This window comes from Tupaia chinensis, unplaced genomic scaffold (genome assembly GCF_000334495.1).
Source record: "Tupaia chinensis unplaced genomic scaffold, TupChi_1.0 Scaffold000492_1, whole genome shotgun sequence".
NCBI classification, from domain to species: domain Eukaryota; kingdom Metazoa; phylum Chordata; class Mammalia; order Scandentia; family Tupaiidae; genus Tupaia; species Tupaia belangeri.
Window position 1 is genome coordinate 2,656,080 of NW_006160004.1, and position 21,641 is coordinate 2,677,720.

General features: G+C 36.9%; 1 protein-coding gene across 1 annotated transcript in view; it reads left to right on the forward strand.

Annotated features, from left to right (window-relative positions):
• Positions 1-21,641, forward strand: part of DSCAM (DS cell adhesion molecule) — a 327,084-nt gene that overhangs the window by 40,892 nt on the left and 264,551 nt on the right. Inside the window, exons 6-7 of the mRNA XM_027774893.1 lie at positions 4,150-4,428; positions 17,600-17,719. Of these exons, the coding sequence (XP_027630694.1) occupies positions 4,150-4,428; positions 17,600-17,719 (399 nt within the window). The remainder of the gene's footprint in view (positions 1-4,149; positions 4,429-17,599; positions 17,720-21,641) is intronic.

A 21,641-nucleotide genomic window follows, 5' to 3' on the forward strand; every position in this document is an offset into this window, starting at 1 on the left:
TATGCACTATAATTTTGTATAAATTACAAAATAGCTATTACGAGTTATGTGCCCTATGACAAAATGCCCCCACCTGTGGTGTGTGCTGTGTTCTTGTGTCTACTCTGTGTATCTGTGCAGTTTACCTTCAGTTTTTTGCACCTGTTCAGCTTGCTAATTGTGGTTTCTTCCTAAGCCCTCATCAGTATGCCTGAGTTTTCAGCCTCTAGTTTAGACCAAAAAATAAGATAACTGAGAGCGTCAAAATGGTTTAAAATAAGCTGTTCAAAACCAGGGAGTACCCTCTGAGTGATATACATACAATACGTGCGTTAGCTTTCTAACATTTATCCTCATTGCATTGGATGCTTACTCCTTGATCTCAGCAATGTTGCTAATAGTTGAAGCTTCTATAATTTTCTTTATCGTTATGTCCCTTATACTTCAGGAAATCAAAGAGTTCTAAATATTTTGAAATTATTTTATTTTGTTCTTAGTGATGATTCTTCTGTAGCTACTTCTTGCCTCTGTTCTTGAAAATAGTATGCACATAACCCCGCTCTAACCTGTAACTATCCTCTGCTGTAAGGGGACATTCTTATATTTCATAATTATATATAGGCTACATTCTGTATTGATTTCTTATTAAATAGTCAAGGCCAGTCATGTGGTACAGTGGTTAAGCTAAGTGTTTGGGAGCAGGATCCCACATTGCTGATGCAATTGGAACCCTAGCCCCATCAGTTTGAAAAACATGCTGAATGCATGGGGAAGCATGCCCCAAATCCTGATAGGATGGAGAAATGGAAGAAAGGGATTGTGGCATGACCATACTCCATTAGAGGGTTTGCTCTCAGGTAAGCAGACACACTCTCTGGCAATTAAAAAAAAGAAAAGAAAAAAATAGCTGGGTCAAAAAATATATTATGTCTTACCTTTCTTTGCTGATTTAGAAAACAGAAAATAAGTCTTTATAGATTCCTTCTCCCTATTGTAATTGATAGAAAAATGGAATCCTTTCCCTTGCCCAATAAGATCTTAATTTATCCTTTTAAAAAAGTTTATTTAATTTATTCTATGAGTGAGAGAGAGAGAGAATACCCTCTATAGGGTCTTGATGCCATAATCCACCCTCAGCCTCAGCCACCCCTTGGATCATAGGCACACAATGCCTGGCATACTCAGAGAAATCTCCAGATAAGAACCTGGAACCTTCCCATGCGGATTAGCCTTGCAGAGTGGTGTGTTTTACCACTGTGCCACTGTCCAGCTCCCTTCAACTTCTCTTTTTTTCTATCTCAAAGGTTTATGAAATGGAATCAGTGCTGAGAATCTGATTCAGATTCTAACGTTTGTGAACTTCTGTGCTAACTCATTCAGAGCAACAGATCTCTACTTTACAAAAATGGAAACCAACCTCAGAAAAGAGTTAAATAACTACAAAAGGTAGGACAACAACACTGAATCCGGTGTCTGGCTCCAAATTTCCTGATTAGAAAAAAGTAGGACAACCACATATAATCCAGTGTCTGGCTCCAAATTTCCTGATTAGAAAAATATCTTGCAATTTAGACAAGAACCAAGTAAATAGTAAATGCCAAGGTTTGAATGACTGCCAGATTTTTGTGTGTAAGAGACCAAAGAAAGGAACATTTAAGTTTTAAAATAACAAAGCATGGCAATTTGTTAATTATTATTCATGGTTACATGTATAGTAAACATCTCTGCCATTCAGGGTAAAATTTAAAGAAATATAAGCATATTCAGTACAATTTGACACTTTCCCCAGCAACTTCCCACTGGGAGCAATTACAACCTTAAGCTTACCATTTCTGCCTACCAATGCCAGGTAGAACCTCGTCTTGGCATCTTTTCCTCTTACAATCTAGTCACCTCATCATAGACCCAAAGCTTTCACTTTACATTGAGAATACAGAGCAGTTTTGACATTGAGAGTGCATGTTGGTACCTTCAGCGTTTTATTTATTTATTTATTTTTTTGGAGAGTCTTTCACTATAGGGCGCGTGTGCTCGCCAGACAGAGAGAGACATAGAGACAGAAAGCGAGAAATCACACCCCAGGGGGGATGGTCACGCCACAATCCCTTCTCCTCCATTCTCCTCTCGGGATCTTGGGCATGCATGCACACGTGCTCGGCATGAGTTTTAAGCCACTGGGTCCGGGATGTGAACCACGGTCGACTATGTGGGAGCCCAGCGACATAGCCATTATGCTAACTGCTGGTTCCCCCTTCAGCCATTTTTCCTTGTTTGTATTTTAATTTATTTGGTAAGATCTAACTTGAGTCACCTGTGTGTTGGTCTTTTGAGCTATGGCTATATTTGCAATTCTGAGTTCTTGCTCTCAACTGCTTTTGAAAGCATGTAGTAGCAATAGCAGTGATATTCAATAATGGAATATCTGTGGCCAAGCATTCTTGCTGCCTGCTGTCTGTTCTATATGTGAAAACACCACCAGCAGAGACTAATGTGTGATGCTCATTGCTGTGTCTACAGTACATTCAGTGTTGCCAAGCACATAGCAAGTGCTCAATAAGCTTTTTTTTTTTTGATTGACTGACTGAATGAATGAATAGTTTTTCATTAAGTTATTTCTCAGCTGGATGCCTCACATTTCCTTTGAGTTGATAGCTAAAACAAACCTTCAGTTTATTAGTGAACAAACTCTATAGACATCCTGCTATTAACAACTTTATTCTGTAAAATCACCTGCTATAATAACTGGTATGTGTTAGGTTATTACATGCTTAGCATCCTACTTTGCACTCTTGGTCATATCTAAAGCCTTGCATAAGAACAAACTTTTTTGGAGGCCAGAAGATAGACAATGGTTCAAGTCCCAGCCGGTGGCTTAAAAATCATGTTAGGTGCATGCCAAAATCCCAAGAGGAAAATGGATTGTGGTGTGGCCATCTCCCTTGAGGGGGGCGGGGGGTGATTTCTTTTCTCTCTTTTTATCTGTCTCTCTCTTGTAAATGCACATGATTTATGGCAGGAAACAAAGAAACTAAAAATAAGTAAATAAATAAACTTTAAAAAACTATGTATAAGAAAACATAATCAAGGGCAAAGTAAAATCTTTTAGTTTCAATGTCCCCTTCTACAAAATGGAGCTATGGATAACTATCCCACTAGGCTGATAGGAAGATTCTATAAAAACTTGCCCATAATCCCATAGCTATAGAAACTACAATAAATAACCAAGATAGGATTCAAACTTAACTTCTCTGACTCTATTTTAACCATTTTATGAAGCTAATATTCTGTAAGTTCATCTAGGAAGGCACTGAGGAAGAGTTGCCCTGAAGCAAGAAGGGTAAACAAGAGTTCGTCAAAGAAATTCAATCAGGAAAGACTGAATTTCCAGACTGAATTCAGCTGTGTCCATGGTTGGTCAATCCAAAGGCTATTTCTTATTTTCTCTCTTTTTGTGTGTCTCTCCCTTGTAAGTGCACATGACTTATGGCAGAAAAACCTTGTCCTCACTGGCAACATACTTCAACAACTCAGACAATTTGCTTTGAACCAGTTTATAATTTAAGGTCATTTATGTGGATGTATAAAACTAAGGGATATGGAGTAAAGATCTGATTATCATAATATAAGATACATTTTTTAAATTGATGGGCATTATTTGTTAGGTGTAAAAGATGACTTTAACAATAAAATTTACTTCTTCATCAGAATATGCCTATTTGTAAAGCATGAAGTGAGGTGCATTGGTGGGGATGGGGGCAGTGATTATAGTGCTATTAATAGCAAAGCAGGAAAGCAGTCTACTCCGACACACATAATTTTTAGAAGCTTTGAAGGAAAAGCCAAGCCCAAATCCTTGTTTCATGGCATTTACATTGCAGAACAGAGTTTCCATTCAAAAATATTACTTAATTAAAAAAAAGTTTATTTAAGTTAGGTTAAGCATATTTTCTGAAATGCAAATAAAGCCATGCTTATCATGTAGAATGATGAGAAAATTTTAATAACAAGCATAATTTTACATCTTCTACAGTTAATATTATTTATATGTTATATCAATGATTTTACTACCTTTTCAATGGCATACAAGTGGTTTAAGGGAAAAGAAAGTGTAGAATATGCACACAGTTGTTATCTTTCTCATATTAGTTTTTGTTTTTCCTTTTCTTTCAGTTCCACCTTTTATCCAACCCTTTGAGTTTCCAAGATTCTCTATTGGGCAGCGAGTCTTCATCCCATGTGTTGTGGTCTCAGGGGACTTACCTATCACAATCACCTGGCAAAAGGATGGCCGGCCAATTCCAGCGAGCCTCGGAGTGACCATTGACAACATCGACTTCACAAGCTCCTTAAGGATTTCCAATCTCTCCTTGATGCATAATGGGAATTACACCTGTATTGCCAGGAATGAGGCAGCAGCTGTGGAACACCAAAGCCAGCTAATTGTAAGAGGTGAGTGGAGTGTCATGGCCACACAGCATCAATACAACTGAGTTCAACAATGTTTGGAGATGGGATTGCTTGAATTGTGGAAATAACTCTAATCATGGAAATTTTTTCTTATTCTATTACAAAAAAATACAACTCTAGAAACCAACATGAACTCCCCTTGAACTCCAAGGCAAAGTTTTATTTATCTAAAATACAATATAAAGTTTTGAATAATTAGCAGCAAAGAAATGTGTGAATGAAGAGGTAGGAGCCAGAGGATTCAATTCATGACATAGGACTCCATGCACTCACCCAGTGATTTTTGAATATCAAAGTCTATGAGCTCTTGCTATGCCAGATTTACTTTATATAGCATTTTTATGATAATACTTATCATTTAGAGAAATGTTTTTTCAAAATAGTATTTGACAAAATGATGTATTGCAATTTTATTGAAGAGCCATGAGATCGTAGCTTTTTAAAATTTTTGTTTTATTTAGAAGTATCACTTTCTTTGCTCCTCTTGTCTATTTAACATTACATCTATCATTATTTTGGGAAACTGCTACAGCAGTTTTAAATTAAGTAGCTTCTGGTAGTATTTATGGGAAAAAATGCTACTTAATTTGAAAAAAAATATTTGAAGTGGTCTCAATATATCTAAAATGTAAGCCTTGCTGTTATTCTTGATTGTTACCCAAGCCATCAAATTCCCATTAGGATTTTGTTGTTGTTTGTAATTTTGCTATAAGGTGCACATGCTCACCGGAGAGAGAGTAAGAAAGAGCAAGACAGATAGAAAAAAGAAGGCACCCTCTGGGGAGATGGTAATGCCATAATCCCTTCTCCTCCATTCTGCTCTTGGAATTTTGGGCATGCATGCACAAGCCTATGGTCTGAGACTCAAACCACACAGTCAGCTATTTGGAATCCAGCTGCTTAACTAACACACCACCTGCTGGCCCAAGGTTTACATTCTTCATTTGCAAAATTGGTAGCTAGAATCTCTAAAGTCTGTCAAACATGGATATTCTGTGGTTTTTTGCTTTTCCAAGAGCAAAATGTGTACTCATCTACCACTATGATATCTATTTACATTCTAAAAGTAGCTGGATAAAATTAAAGATCTATATTAATATTGATTATTTGCATTTTAAATTCCCAAACCTTGAGGTCTCAATGTCATTGTTAGGAGGGGGACAGTCACCATCATCTTCAGAATAGTCAATAAATCTGAGCAGACTCCTTTTTGAGTAGTAGATACTCAAATTCTTCAATCCTCAACCTTTGTCACCTCAATCATTTTTTTTCCCTTTCTGACTAAGAAGAAATGGGCTTCTAATATAGGAGATGGATATCCTCCCCCAAATTATGATTTAAAATATCTTGATTGAGACCAGAAGGCGCACATCAGTGTTTTCTTCAATCTCCCAAAAGATTCTGTAGTGTAGTTCAAAGTGAGAACCCCTGCCCTGCTTCATCCTGTCCGCACTCACCTCTCTATCCATGCTGTTCATAAACTCAGAAACATAGTTTCTTCCTCAAAACTATATTATCTAGGACCAGCAGTTGGTGTAATGGCTATGTTGCTGAACTCCCATGTAGTCGACCATGGTTCGAGTCCCAGACCTGGTGGCTTAAACTCACACCGGGCATGTGTGCGTACATGCTTAAGATCTCGAGAGGAGAATGAAAAGTGGATTGTAGCATGGCCTTTCCCTGAGGGGGTGTTGATTTCTTACTTTCTGTCTCTCTGTCTCTCTCTGTCTTTCTGGCAAGCACACATGCCCCATAGCAAAAACCTCTTCAAAAAAAAAAAAAAGAAAGAAAGAATCAATGAATGAATGAATGAACTATACCACCTAACTGTAATTTAATGTGAATTTCACAGAAGCCTTATTAACATGTCTGGAACTCTTAATCAGATTATGATCTGCAACAGTTTCCTAAATAGCTAGACTTGCTTTTGGTTCATCTGACCTTTGCCTTGGTCAGAGAAATCGGGCTGCTTTCTTGCAAAGGCAAGTGACACAAAGAACATCCATGTACATTTTCATCTAACATGTTTGTTCTCTGACCTGGATCCTTCAGAGCAGATTATATAGAAAATAGGCTGACGTACTGTTCTGCCCTTCACAAATAATGGTAAGAGTCAATTCTGTTTAAAAGAAAACACAAAACAGATACTGGGTGGTCTCCCAATTTTATTTATCTTCAATAACTGGGGGAAAAATTAAGTATTCCAATTCTTGTACTCAAAAGTAGAAGACAAAAAGAAAAATATCACATGTATCTTCAGTTTGTATCTAACCAATGACATTTATTTTTCCTCATTCACTCAGGAAATATTTTTTCAAAAATACAAAGTTAGTTTCTTCATATGACTTCTAAGATGTATCATTTTCTTTGGTTGGTGAGTAGATAGAAATCAAGTCCCAAAGGTGCTTTTTGATATATGTGTGTGTGTGTGTGTGTGTGTGTAAAATGGGAAGTACCTGAGGTGAACTCCAAATTCACTCAATTTCTACTTGGAATATTTTTCAAACTATGGCAGAGTGATGCAGAACCCAAATAGGTAACATGGTCTTGTTGGATGGAGATAATCAAGATAGAGATTTAGAGCTACTGGGTGACTGGATATTGTAGGGCAGTGTAGTAGACATTAAAGAGCCATACAGATCTCCAAAATTCTACATAGAGACCGTGACAGTACTTATCTGAACACTACGCTTCATGTGCATACAGTGAGTTTCCATGAGATCTATGCAGAGGTTACATATTGCCTGGAAATGAAAAAATTTTGACTAGACAGAATAGAGGACATATGGGGAATTCAGCAGATATCTCAGAAAGGCCGATCACTAACCATAGGTCTGAATCCAGTCCTGGAATAAGTGCTACTCTGGATCAGCCCTAAAATAATCTGAAGAGATACTTTACAGGATAAAACTTCTCTGCCAGAAAATTAATTGTCTGTCAGAATAGCATTCAATACCCAAAAGGAAGGCAATAAAAATCAGACTTTCAATATCATAGCATAGATATAATATGAGGGTGTCTTCAAAAGTTCATGGAAAATGTGTATTGTGAAAAAAACATATGCATGGATTTCAGAGTATGTTGCACAAGAATAAACTCACAGTTCAGTTTTATTTCCCACAATTCGTTTTGAAGTCTTTTGATATAATACATACAGTAAAATATTACTAGATTTGTGAAGAAGCAAAGAAGGGTAAGTCATAAACAGAAGGAAACATAAACAGACTGATAGATGCAGCAGATGTTGGAATTAGTATCAAAATTCTTAAAGCAGCTATCATAAAAAATTTCCAGGATTTAAATGAAAAGATGTACATAATGAGTGAACACAGGAAATATGAAACTTTTAAAAAAGTATTAGAAAGGAAAGTTTAGATCTGAGTAATACAATACGTGAAGTAAGAAACTCACTGGATCTATTTAATAAGAGACTGAAAACTACAGAAAAATGTATTTCTGAATTTGAAAAGAAGGAAAGAAAAAATATTCATGTTTGCACAGAGAAATAAAAGACAAACAGTTAACAGTGTCTCAGTGAACTTAGGACAATAATAAGCAGTCCAATACTTTATTTTTAATGTATACACACTCACACACACACACACACACACACACATTTAAAGTTCCAGAAGAAGTAGGCATACATATTTGAATAAATGATAACTGAGAAATTTCGAAATATGATGAAAATTATAAATATGTAAATAAAAACCTCAATGAAATTCAAGAATAAATGCAGACAACCTAGATTATATACTGATTAAGAGAAATAATAAAACATCTTTTAGATGAAATGAACACATACTTTATGAGTTCCGTTGTTGAGTATATATTTTTGTGTGTTCTTTTATTGTGTGCAATATACAAAAGGACTTCAAAATATTTGTGACAAATAAACTTAAAGTATGAATTTATGCTGATGCAAAAGGTTCTTATTGTCTATCATTGATTTTTATAATAAAGATCATTCTACATTGTAAATGGTGGACTTACCAATTAGCTTTCAAGCAGTCTATCACTTGGTTCATGAGCAAAAGTCCAAAGATATAATTGGAAAAACAAAACCCACCTAAAAAATAACGGAAGACATTGGATAATAATGTGGGATTTATGTTCATCTTTAACTAGAATAGAGAAATATTTCTCTCTTAGATGCTTTAGAGTTTTAGGGTGATGGGGTCAGCAGGTGACATAGTGGTTAAAGTGCTCGACTCCCACATGGCCAAATGTGGTTTGAATCCTGGACCTGGTGGCTTGAAACTCACACTAGCTGCATGTGCATGCATGACCAAAATCCCAAGAAGAAAATGGAGGAAAAGGGATTGTAGTGTGGCCAGCCTTCCCCCAGGGGGGTGATTTCTCACATTTTCTGGTTCTCTCTGTCTCTCTGGTGAGTGCATGTGCCCTATAGCAAAAAAAGCTGTAAAATAAAAAAATTTTTGGACAGTGGTACAAAGTACTTTCTATGTTCCAGCACTGTGCCATATGTTGGTAGTACAATGGTCTGTAAGAGACGAATGTTTCTTGTTTCATAGGATGTGCTGACCAATGTAGAAGATAGGCAATTAAACAGACAATGTCAAACAAGTGTGGTAAAGGCTGTGCTACAGTGTTAACAGGTTTTGGGAAGCACTTAATCTCCTCCATGGCATCAGAAAAGGATTCCAGACTAAGCGAGCTTTGAGTTCAGATGTAAATAAAAGTGCAAATTTGTTAAATGATGAGATGCAGAAGTGTATTACTCTGTTACACATTGCCTACAGAACTACCCAAATCTGGGTGATTTTTAAAGAATTGGAATTCTATTAAGCTCATGATTTAAAGGTCTGAGGTCCAGAGGCCAACATCTGGTGAGCCTACAACATAGCAGAGAGTAGGATCTTGAGTAGAGCAGCTGATCATAAGTTGTTTTCTCTTTGTTCTGGTCTGTATCCATGCAGCCCTGCCTGCCTCATTTCCTCTCCAGGAATACACACCAGAATTCAATCATAGGGATTCCATTTGAATGACTTGTGAAGGTTCCCACTCTGAAACACCATGATTGATTAGATTTTACTTAACATCTTTACAATACAACTAAGTAATAACACATGCACTTATGGAGGGCATCTCATTAACACCCACTAAGACCAAATTTCAAAACATGAACCTTTAGAGGACAAACCTTTATCCAAACCATACCAGAAACCTCCATGGGTGGTGGTGATGGGAATAGGTATCATTTTTGAAGGCTTAAATTTGAGGTGTCTATGAGGTATCTAGTAACCAGTGGGATATAGTACTCTCCACATAAAGGAAAAATAACGATCATCATCCCAACAGTGGGGGAAATTGCTTGGAAGATGGATTGAATAAGCTTTGAAAAAGGGTGAGGATCAAACTCGGAGAAGCAAGCATGGATGGCAATTGAGAATCCTCTCCTTAACAAACAAGTAAAATAAAATTGTCTTGAAGAGAATGCTGGAAGGGACCAAAACACGTGACTTTGAGTATCTGAAACATACTGGGTACACCACGAATGTTCACTTTCATTGATAAATGACTCCTTAGGAAATTCCTGCCCTTGTCAGCACAACTTTTTGAACTGCTCTTTTGTTAAAGAATGTACTTCTGGGTAAAGCAATCATTAGTTCTTTAACAAAGATCTTCACTTCTTTTAATAAAGTACTATTTACTTAATGTGTGTGTGTGTGTGTGTGTGTGTGTGTGTGTATAAACTCCATCCTCCTTAGAGATATTTGGTCATTCCCAGTGCTTAGAGCACTTGAAAGTGGATGTCATTAATTCCATATTAAACACTTCATCCTCATTCTAATATCTTCCTTGTCTGGAGTTTCAATCTTTTTTATTTCTGCTGCTGTTATAAAATGATGAAAACCCCAAGGGACCATATGCCTCTATCTTCACATTAGGCTTTGGATAGATAAGAAAAATTTATTTATAAATTTAATACAACTTTTCTACCTCCTCTATCCTTAATAAAACAAAACTCAACCCAAACACATTCTTGCAGAATATTATCTGAAGGGTCTGGTGTCAGATTCACTCCACGTGAGCACCTGAGTTACGCTAGGTTCAGAATTCTTGTTCTAAGTTACAAGTTTGCTGTCTTAAAAGGGACCTACGTATTTGTTGGTACATCATAAGAAATCTCTTAGGAACTAAATATTTAAATTTGTGACAGTCTTCTGTCAACTTCTAAATGAAATGTGTATGATATAGAATGTTTTCCTCTATAAAACCTGTCAGAATTTAGCTTATTCATGTATTTAGTAAATATATAGCATTTTACTCAAGGTGGGCTCAAGTTGCACAAAATACATAGTTAAGATCAAATAACAGTTATTAATTATTCTCTTTACCATAAAATTTCAGAACCCCATTTACTTCTGAAGCTTCTCTCTTAGATTTTCATAATAATGTGAACCAGTGTGGCTGTCTGAAGAGAGAATTCCAGTTTGAGAGAAAAAGAGTATACATAGGGAATCCACTGGCTGCTCCCACCACATCTGAGACAGTTCTCACTAATGATATAATAGAATTATTCTACAAAGTTAGGCGCCATTTCCATCTCTAATTACTCTATACTTACAATATGGCAATGGTTATTTCCAATATAAGCCTCTTTGATAAACTTTTAAGTAGTATCTCTGAATTAGAAATAAATCAAGAGGAGGAGTCATGAATCAATTTTAATTGGATACTCTTCAAGAGGAAATATATTACTTACTCTGTCCATTTGACAAGGGATTTCTTGCTCTTAACAGAATTTGAAGCAAAAAGAGCATACAACTTCAATGACTGCAGATTTGTCTCCCATTCTGGAAACAGTGATTCTGGCATGATATTTTAAACTTTGTAATCTGTTCTTGAGGTTGACTGATCATTTTTTACTATAAAATTTTTCTCTGTTTAATCTCTAGCATTTTTCATAGAAATAATTTCTCCATTGTGAGAGTCATTCCTTTTTATCTCATTTTAAATATGAGGAGTCTTCACAAAGTTCATTTAGAATTTGTATTATGAAAAAACTACGCATGGATTTTAAAATTTTTGTGCCCCCAAATAAACTCATATTTTAATTCCATTTTTCCACAGAATTATTGAAGTTCTCTCATTTATTTACATTTTAAAGTGTTTTCCCTTTACTTATGATAGTGAGAGTGAAAGAGAGATAGAAAGCATTTACATTTGAAAATGCTTTCCTTTTATGATAGTTAGAATAAGAGAAAGAGGGAGAGAGCGCACCTTCCAGTGGAGCTTGGCGACGCCAACCCTTCTTCCTTCAGTTTTCCCTCCTGTTAGGATCCTGGCATGTGCATTCATGTCTGGCAATGTTGGAATTTGAACCCCAGATAGCCATGTGGGATCTGGGTTCCTCTGCACAGTGTTTCACCACTGCATTTGGGGTCACACATGTGTATTTACCATTTATTAAATATATTTGTCTCATAATACCATCTACATAGAGTGTAATTTATTACTAGTGAGCAATATCCCAGAGATCCATTGACTTTGTTTGTTACTGATTGCATTTGCAAGTTGGGAACTTTATTCACTAAGAATGTTTCAAACAGACTCAGCCTGGTGGTACAATTGGTAGCAAATGAAACTTCAGCAGCAGAAGCCACATGAATGTGGGTTCAAATCCTCAGGTCATCTTAAAAACATACTAGTGCATGTATACATGCCCAAGATTCTGATGAGCTCAGAATTCCTGTTGTAAGTCACAAGTTCACTTTCATAAAAGAGACCTTTGTATTTACTGGTACATCAGATTTAATGTATGAATGATAATAATAAAAATATATAAATAAATTTTTTTAAAAAGAAAGAAAAGAAACTCTAAAAATAAATAAAGTCTTTAAGTAGAAAAAAATTATTTAGCGACTAAATATTTAAATTTGTGACAATCTTTTACCAATTTTTAAAGGAAATATGGATTATCTAGAATGCTCTCTTTCCTTTATAGAAAATGTCCATCATCATTTGACTTATTGGTGTATTTAGTAATATATAGCATTTTCCTCAAGGTAGTCTCAAGCTAAATGATACACATACTGAAGATCAAATAACAGCTATTAGTTATTCTCTTTGCCATTAAATTCAGAAGCCCAGATCCCCAGACAAGGGGGATCAGGGTGTGACAAGACTCTGTCAAGCATGTGCCCACACCAATGTGTGCACATGTGCTCTTTAAGCTATTGGGTTGACAGAAAAGTCATGATGTATTTTTCTGTGCAAAAAAAAAAATGTGTCACAAATATTCTGATGACCTCACACAAAGATAAATAAATAAAATCTGAACATATCTTGAATTTACTAAATTAATCAATACTCCTCTAAATATTCCAGCCACTGTTCTGAGAACCTTTCTGGTCTCAGTTTCTTTGATCCTCATAATAATTCCATGTAGTGGATACTACAATTATCCCCAATTTGCAGATAAGAAAATTGAGGCCAAGAAACATTTGATAACTTGCCCAAAATCATCCAACAGGAAGTAGCAGAGCTGGAGATTACATTCAAGTGTTGAGCACATGACTCTAAACCATTACTCTCTGTTGCTTCTCCATGGATCATACTTTCATTTTATACATTCAATCACTATACATCACCACAGCTTGTACAGCCTGATGGGATAATTTTTCTAAGTATCTAGATGCTTCTCTCTTGCCAGTTTTAGTATTTTGTCTTTATCTGTGGTTTTAGCCAATCTGGCTAGGATATGCTATGAAGAGGATCTTCTTGGGTTGATTTTATTTGGGGTCCTTTGTATTTCTTGGATCTGGATGCTTGAAAGCTTCTCTAGACTTGCAATTTTTTCTTCCAGGATTTCATAAAATAGATTAACAATGCTCTAATTAGTTTCTTCACCTTCTGGGATACCAATTATTCAAATATTTGGGCATTTAATGGTATCTAGTATTTCTTAGATATTGTCCTCACTTTTTTGGGATATTTTCTCAGTCTTTTGATGGTTTTCTTCTAAGTCAGAGGTTTTTTCTTTTACATGCAAGATTTGATCTTTTGCATGATCTAATCTGTATATATATTTTTTGAGAGGCTTTTGCTATAGGGCACGTGCACTTGCCAGAAAGACAGAGAGAGACAGAGAGACAGAAAGCAAAAATATCATCCCTGGTGGTTGGCCATGCCACATTTGCTTCTCTTCCATTCTCCTTTCGAGATCTTGAGCATGCACGCACATGCGCCCGGTGTGAGTTTAAGCCACTGTGTCTGGGACTCGAACCATGGTTGACCACATGGGAGTCCAGCAACATAGCTATTACACCAACTGCTGCCCCCCCCTTTTTATCTAATCTGTTTTTAATACTTATGAGGGAGGCTTTGATTTCCTGTATTACAGCCTTCATCTCTAACAATTTACATTTGAGGATTTTCTATGGTGTCTATTTTTTCTTTCAAATCATATAAGGACTTCCTCATCTCCTGGAGCTTGTTGTCTCTTTTCTTTGTATCTTCTAGAGTTCATTGTCTCTTTTCTCTTGTGTTTCATTTAGTTTTGTCATTTTGAATATTCTGAATTGTTTATCTGACATTTCCATGAGTTTCATTGTACTATCTATGAATGATGAGGGATTGTTCTTTTCTCTTGAGGGGGAAATATTTTCTTGGTTTCTCATATTTCATGTGCCTCTGTGCTGGTTTCTGGACATCTGGTGGATTATACATTTCTTCTTAATTTCTTGGAGTTAATTCTGAGAGTTCAATGTTGTGTGGAAGGGGAAACCAGCAGTTAGCGTAATGGCTATGTTGCTGGACTCCCACATAGTCAACTGCGGTTCGCGTCTCGGACCCGGTGGCTTAAATCTCATGCTGGGCGCGTGTGCATGCGTGCCCAAGATCCCGAGAGGAGAATGGAGGAGAAGGGATTGTGGCGTGACCATCCCCCCTGGGGGGTGATTTCTCACTTTCTGTCTCTCTGTCTCTCTCTGTCTGGCGAGCGCACATGCCCTATAGCAAAAAAATCCTCTCCAAAGTTGTGTGGAAGGTGGTGAACCAAGACCTCTCTGCAACTCCATCTCCCTGATACTCACCTTACAACCTGTATTATTGTTACTGGAACTGAACATTCCAATGGACTCCTGCTTGACCTCTCTGCAATTCCATCTCCCTGATACTCACCTTACAATCTGTATTATTGTCACTGGAACTGAACATTCCAATGGACTCCTGCTTTCTTGAAAACAGCTATACCTGGGGCTGAGCTGCAGGATTTCAGCAGAGGAATAAAGTATGGGTTACACAGCATGTGTTGCATGCCATGCACTTCAGGAAACTATGAAGTCTTAAAGTATTCCTGAATGGGCAAAAGGCAGCTAAAGGTCTAAAGGCAGCTAGAGGTCTAAAGGTTTTATTCTAATTCCGGTTTAACATTTTATTATAATAAGTGAATCATAATTTTAAAATTTACTTAGGTTTTAGTTTCTTGTGCTTACTGTAACAATTACCACAAACTCAAAAAAAAAAAAAAAAAAGAACACCGGGAATGGTACCAGAAGGTGGAGTAGTGGTTAAGTTGCTAAACTCCAACATGGCCAGTCATGGTTCAAGTCCTGGACCTGACAGCTTAAGTGTCACACTGGACATGTGTGTGTGTACCCAGGAAGAGAATAGAACACAAGGGATTGCAGCATGACCATCCTCCATGGGGCTGATTTCTCACTTTGCCACTATCTCACTCCAGTGAGCATACACCCCCTATGGCAAAAACGAACAAACTAGAAATTTATTCTCTCACAGTTATGAAAACCAAAAGCCTGGACTTAACACCAAGAGACTGAAAATCAAGGTGTTGGAAGGCCACACTCCCTCCAGAGGCTGTGAGGGAGAATCTATTTCTTATAGTTTCCAGCATTTGGTGGCTATTGGCATTCCTTACCTTGTGACAACATCATTCCAATCTCTGCCTTCATGGTCACCAGCGGGCCTTTTCCTCTTCCTCTCTGCCTCTGTATTATGCTTTCCACAAAAGTATGGATTAGAATACTAAAAGTTATTTCTTTTCCAGAAACATAGCAATGGGTTCCATTTTCATTTCAGCTGCTTCTTGTTGTCTTGTGATTGTTTGCTCCTCCTTTGTTATTTTATGACCAACATGAGTTTTACTATGACCCATATCATAAACAGGCTTCTAAATCCCTTGCTCAGTTCATTGCATGTGAAATTTCTATCTGTAGCACATAGGCCCACATTTGTCCCAAAATAGAAAATTCTGGATATTGTATGGCAAACAAGATTGGCCTCACTGGGAATTGTGGAAGGGAGGGGAAGACATTCATTTGCTAAACATCCTTATACAGTGGACATGATCCGTCTCTTCTCACCTAATCCATGATTATGTCATTGAAAAGGCCACTCCAAAAATGAATGAATGATCTTCTGGGAAGGGTTCAGGGATTATAAGAGCTTTGGATGCTGTCTTGTCTAGAATAATTAGGATCTTCTCTTTGAGAAAAGATTTGGAAACCCTTAACATTGTAATAGTTTGCCTAATAGTTTGTTTTCTCTTGGCAGGTATGTTTTACGTAGAGTGTATATGTATGCTTCACACAGAGGTGGATCTTTCTAGCACCTCAGAAAACTCACTAGGCAAGAAGTTCATTCACCTGTTTTTGTTGGTACACCATAAAGCTGTTATGAGAACTCAGTACACCTGGCCTCCATATTCCCATTTGGGCCCAGAATGGTGTTGACATCAGGCATAGTGGTCTATGTGTTTTCACCAAAGTTTTGGGAAAAAAACTCAATACTGCATTGTGTCTTTTATTGCCTTTAGAAACTGACAATTAGTTCCCTCTCCATCTCCTATTAGAGGAAAAGTAGACAGCAAATGCTTTGAGCAATTCCCACCCAAGAGGAATGTTTATTCTTGATCATTACTAACTGAGGGCCAAATATATGTTTTATACATTTATTCACTGGTGATTCTGATTCTTTTCTTCCATGAAGTGAGTTCCTGAAGGTCTTCAGTGATAAAAATAAAAAGCAGAATGTCACATTCCTTGATTTATCCAAACTCCTACACTTTAGATTTCAGTTATCCCTAGTGCAGAGTACTTTTTTTCTCTATACAAGCTCATTGAGGGGCCAGCATATGGAGTAATGGTTACATCACTCAACTCCCACATAGTCAACCGCAGTTCAAATCCCAGACCCAGAGGCTTAAAACACGCCAGGCATGTGTGCATGCATGCAAAAAATCCTGAGAGGAAAGTGGAGGAGAAGGGATTGCAGTGTGGCCATGATCCCTGGGGGCAGTGATTTCTTGCTTTCTATCTCTCTGCGTCTCTCCATCTCTCTGGTGAGCTCATATGCACTATAGCAAAAATCTCTCTCCCAAAAATAAAAATAAAAAACAGAAAGAAAAATCTTGTTGATATGAATGAGGGAAATTGCAAGGACTGAGACTGCTTCTCTTACTCATCGCAAAGTACAAACTCTGTTTTTATTTTCAGTGTATATTATGCATTCTTCCTATTTAATGTTTGTTAAAATATTCAATTTCATGGAAGTTCCTCAAAAATCCACAAATGCAATTGCCATATTACCCAGTAATGCCACTCTTTGCCACTTACAGAAAGAACAGTAAAGCAGTCAGCAGGAAGGACTCTTGCACTTTCATGTTTATCACAGCATTATTCATAATTGTGAAAACATGGAACCAACCTAAGTGTCCAAGAACTGATGGCTGCATTTACAAATTGTGGCACATATATGCTATGGAGTATTATTCAGCCACGAGGAATAATGAGATGCTGTCATTTGTCTCAAAATGAATATGTAAGATCTACTGCTTAGTGAAGTAAGCCAGACTTTAAAAGGCAAACATTGTATACCCCTGCTCAATGTATACTGAATATCTGCACTCCATGGCAGAAATGAAAAGGCTGGATAATATGGTATTAAGAAGGATAGGTGTAAATACCAGAGTCTGTAAGGGAGGGGAGGAGATGGTGGAGGGTGTGTGGGAGGGGCAAAAGGAAGAAACACTTAACAGACCCAAGACTGTAAAATTCTCTAAACTGTAAAATGATGTCAGAGTCCTATCCTTGATTTCACTATCTAAATTCTTCTTTAAATATGCCATTTTTTGTCTGAGTAACTGGTGACTTTTCTCTCTTCTTAGTTCCTCCCAAGTTTGTGGTTCAACCACGGGACCAGGATGGGATTTACGGCAAGGCAGTGATCCTCAATTGCTCAGCTGAGGGCTATCCTGTACCTACCATCGTATGGAAATTCTCTAAAGGTATGAAGATATTTTATTTGTTTTGTCATCTGCTAAGTATACATTATGTTCTAAAATATTCTAGTCTTTCCCAAGAGGTTTATGCGAGTAGGGAAGTTATTCCCATCCCATCAAAGTCTGTCTTCTCACACACACACACACCCAGTCATCTCAGTCATCTACTTAGGGGCTTTTATTCAGACCATGGAAGTGTCTGTGAGCATGTCCTTGGAAGAACCATGAAGAGAGGCAGTTCTCCTTGTAGGTTATTTCAGTACGTAGGAAAGTACTATCTTGTCCACCTGTATTAAATGATTAAGGGCTTCTTAGAGTCCATTTGTACCTCCATATGGAGGTGCGAGCAAAAAATGAATTACTACTCATTGTTGGGAAATAATTTCCTGAGTATTTAAATATATAAGATTAAGTAATTTTAGAAAGAGTAAAAATAAAATCCTTGATTACTTTACTTACCTGTTTACCTTTAAGTATGCAAAGTACATATAATCTCGGTATGATCTTTTTAAAAAGAACCAAATACATCTAAAGTCCTGTTATGAGTGTCCAGTGTTCCCTGCTCCTTCTGCTAATCATGCTTCCTCTTCAAAGGAGGGCAGCATCTTCCAGCTCACAGATAAGACTGTAAAAACTACAGAAACAGAAGTGAGCAATGTGAAGACAAATAGTGGAGCCACTTTCATCAGACTACCTTCTTCAGCAAGGTTCTTGTACTATGCTTGTGAACATATTGGAAGTTCTCTTTCTTTTCTTACACAGACATCTGAGTTCAGTACTTTATTTATCAAACAGTTGAGAGCCACATATATACTGGTGAAATAAACCAATTGATCAGTCAACCTTGTTCTCTTTTTTGGACAATCTAAGACCTACCACATATGTTTAATGGTTATGGGTGTATTTGTTTCTTTCTTTTCTTAGTCAAAATTGTAGTGCAGGTATTTCTTTTTAAAATAACATATTACATTATCTCCTTATGAAAACAACAATCAAAGCAAAAACAAATGGTATACTTTCCACAGAAGGTAAAGAAGAAAAGAGGGCGCTAGATATTGATTGGGAAAGCAAAACAATTACTTTAAAAAAATTCTTTTTTACGTTTTTTGCCATAGAGCATGTGCATTCACCATAGAGAGACAGAAAGAGGGAAAGTAAGAAATAATCCCCCTGAGGGAATGGCCATGTTGCAATCCCTTCTTCATCCTCCTCTCAGAATTGTAAGCATGCACACACACACGTCTATTAAGATTTTCAAGCCATTGGGTCTGAGACTCAAGCTATGGTTGGCCATAAGGGAATCTAGTACCTTAGCCACCCTGCCACCTGCTGGTCCCTCAAAACAGTTATATTTTTAAAAAATTACTAAGGCAATTCCTCATACATTCTTTGAAGCATTCCTCATGCAAACCTCATACGTTGTACATGTGTAAAGCACTTAGTTCATAAATAAAAGCATGTCACTCATCGTCACCAGCAGTGTGAGTATTGTGCGTGTGTCCATGGATTTCAGACAACTAGATAGAATCTTCTTTTTATTTTTTTTTATTCTTTGCCTGACAGTGAAAATAGCTTGTTATAATTTGCATATTTATATGCTGGGGCCAGTAGGTAACGCAGTGCTTAAGGTACTGGACTTCCACATACTCAACACAGTTCCAATCCTGAATCTGATGGCTTGAAACTTGTGCAGGGCACACGTGTATGCATGCCCAGAATCCCAGGAGGAGGATGAAAGAGAAGAGATTGCAGCATGGCCTTCCTCCCAGGAAACGATTTCTCACTTTCCCACTTGTCTCTGGCAAGTACATGTGTCCTATGGCAAAAATCTTAAAATAAATAAATAAAAGGTTTTGTTTGGTCCTGTATTTTCTGACAATTTAAATTTCTGTTTAGGAAATTTTGTATCCATGCTATTTACACACCTATCTCAGTGTCTTATTTATTTCTAAGAGTGTTTTATGTAGAGTAAATAACTTTTTGTCATAGATAATATAGACACTTTATCACTTCTTTTCACTGATCATCATATTAAGTGGTAGTATATTTTATATCTAAATTTCATATGCAACATCAAATTATCAAAGAAAACATTAGAAATAGCAAATAGGAAAAAAAAAAAAACCTAGAATGTTAAACTTGCCCTAAATAATGTTACTAAAAGGTAAAAATAACTACTGTAAACTTCTTTATTTTTTAATTTTTTTTGCATTCAATCACTGTATATCACCATAGCTTGTAAAATGAATTTTCCCAGCATGAATACATTGCACACCAGTCCAATCAAATATATCATACACATTATCATCAACCATCCTCCATTTCTGTGTCCCTTAAATGTCTTGCTTCTCTATTTTCTCCAATCTTTCAGGCCTGTTTCCGAGCAATTATTTATACATAGATAGACATAATTTTGTTTTTAATTTTGATCATGATTCTTCCTGGTTTATAATCATCTTTCCTCTGTTAACAATGCTATGAATGTCTTTCCATGTCAATAAACATGGGAATTTAATACAAGTTTTTAATGTCTGTGTAGAGTATATATTAATACATCAATACGTACATTTATTTATTGCCTTAATTACAACTGAGTTCAACAATTTAAATTCACAAGGGCTTACCCATTCTCCTAAGAGGAGTATGTTTGTACTATAGATTGCCTAGGAGTTTATTGACTCCCTAAATTGTTTCTTTTAATTTGCCAGAGGGTACACTTCCTCATTTCACCCTACTTGTCTGATTCTAAAACCCACGGTAGGCGCAGGCAGGCTCTGGCCCCTATCCTGGCTGTGCTTACTGATTCTGCTACTGTAGACTCCTCAGATGGGGCCCACTTTGGGGCCCAGTTTTTGATGCAAAAACTCACAGGCCCGGCCCATCATGTACATCTGCATGTACCTCTGCTCTGTGTTCACTGTTTCCTGCCCATTTACCTATTTTTTACTTGACTTTTTAGTTTATCTCCTAATTTTACAGAAAATAGAAACTGTATATTCCGATGTTCTTTCTCCTATTTGCTTTTGTATGGTTCCCAAGAAGAGAAGAGATGCAGGCTTATGCTTTCATCTTCAAATCTGAAATCCTGTTGTTTATATACAAAGTCTTTTTTTTTTAATTTGGACTTTATTTTAGCCAAAGAAATAAAGTAAGATAAAAGAGAAGTAGCAGAAATCATTAAGGAAATGAGCTATGAGTCAAACCCCAGCCACATGCTGTCTGTGCTATGCATGCATGTTACTAAGCCTACAGGAAACACAGCTTCCTTATGTCAAACAGAAAAAAACAGGGGATTAATGTGGTGATTTAGTAAGATGATTCACAGAAAGCATTTGTTATGGTGCCTGGCACATAGAAATTAGTCAATACACATTAGCTGTTATCATTGTCATTATTGTCATTATCATCAACTTACATGGTTAGCCAGTTGTCCTAAAACCATTTATTGAATAGCCCAACCTTTTCTTGCTAAATTGAAATGCTTGATAGTCTATGAAAAATGTGAACATTGGAGTCTGTTTACTAGCCCTCCCTCTATTACACTCAACACACTGCCTGTTTTTCCTGTTTTAGAAACAGAATTAGAGTTTCTTCTGTTTTCATTTAATATCTTCCATAACAATGTATTGAGTTTTTTTCTGTTTCTTATTTAATATCTTCCATAACAATATTCCTCTTATTACTTTTTCTTTTTCAAAAAATGTCCTTGGAATGGGAACCAGCAGTTAGCATAATGGCTATGTCGTTGGACTCCCACATAGTCGACCGCGGTTCACATCCCAGACCCGGTGACTTAAAACTCACACCAGGCGTGTGTGCGTGCGTGCCCAAGATCCCGAGAGGAGAATGGAGGAGAAGGGATTGCGGCGTGACCATCCCCCCTGGGGGGTGATTTCTCACTTTCTGTCTCTATATCTCTCTCTGTCTG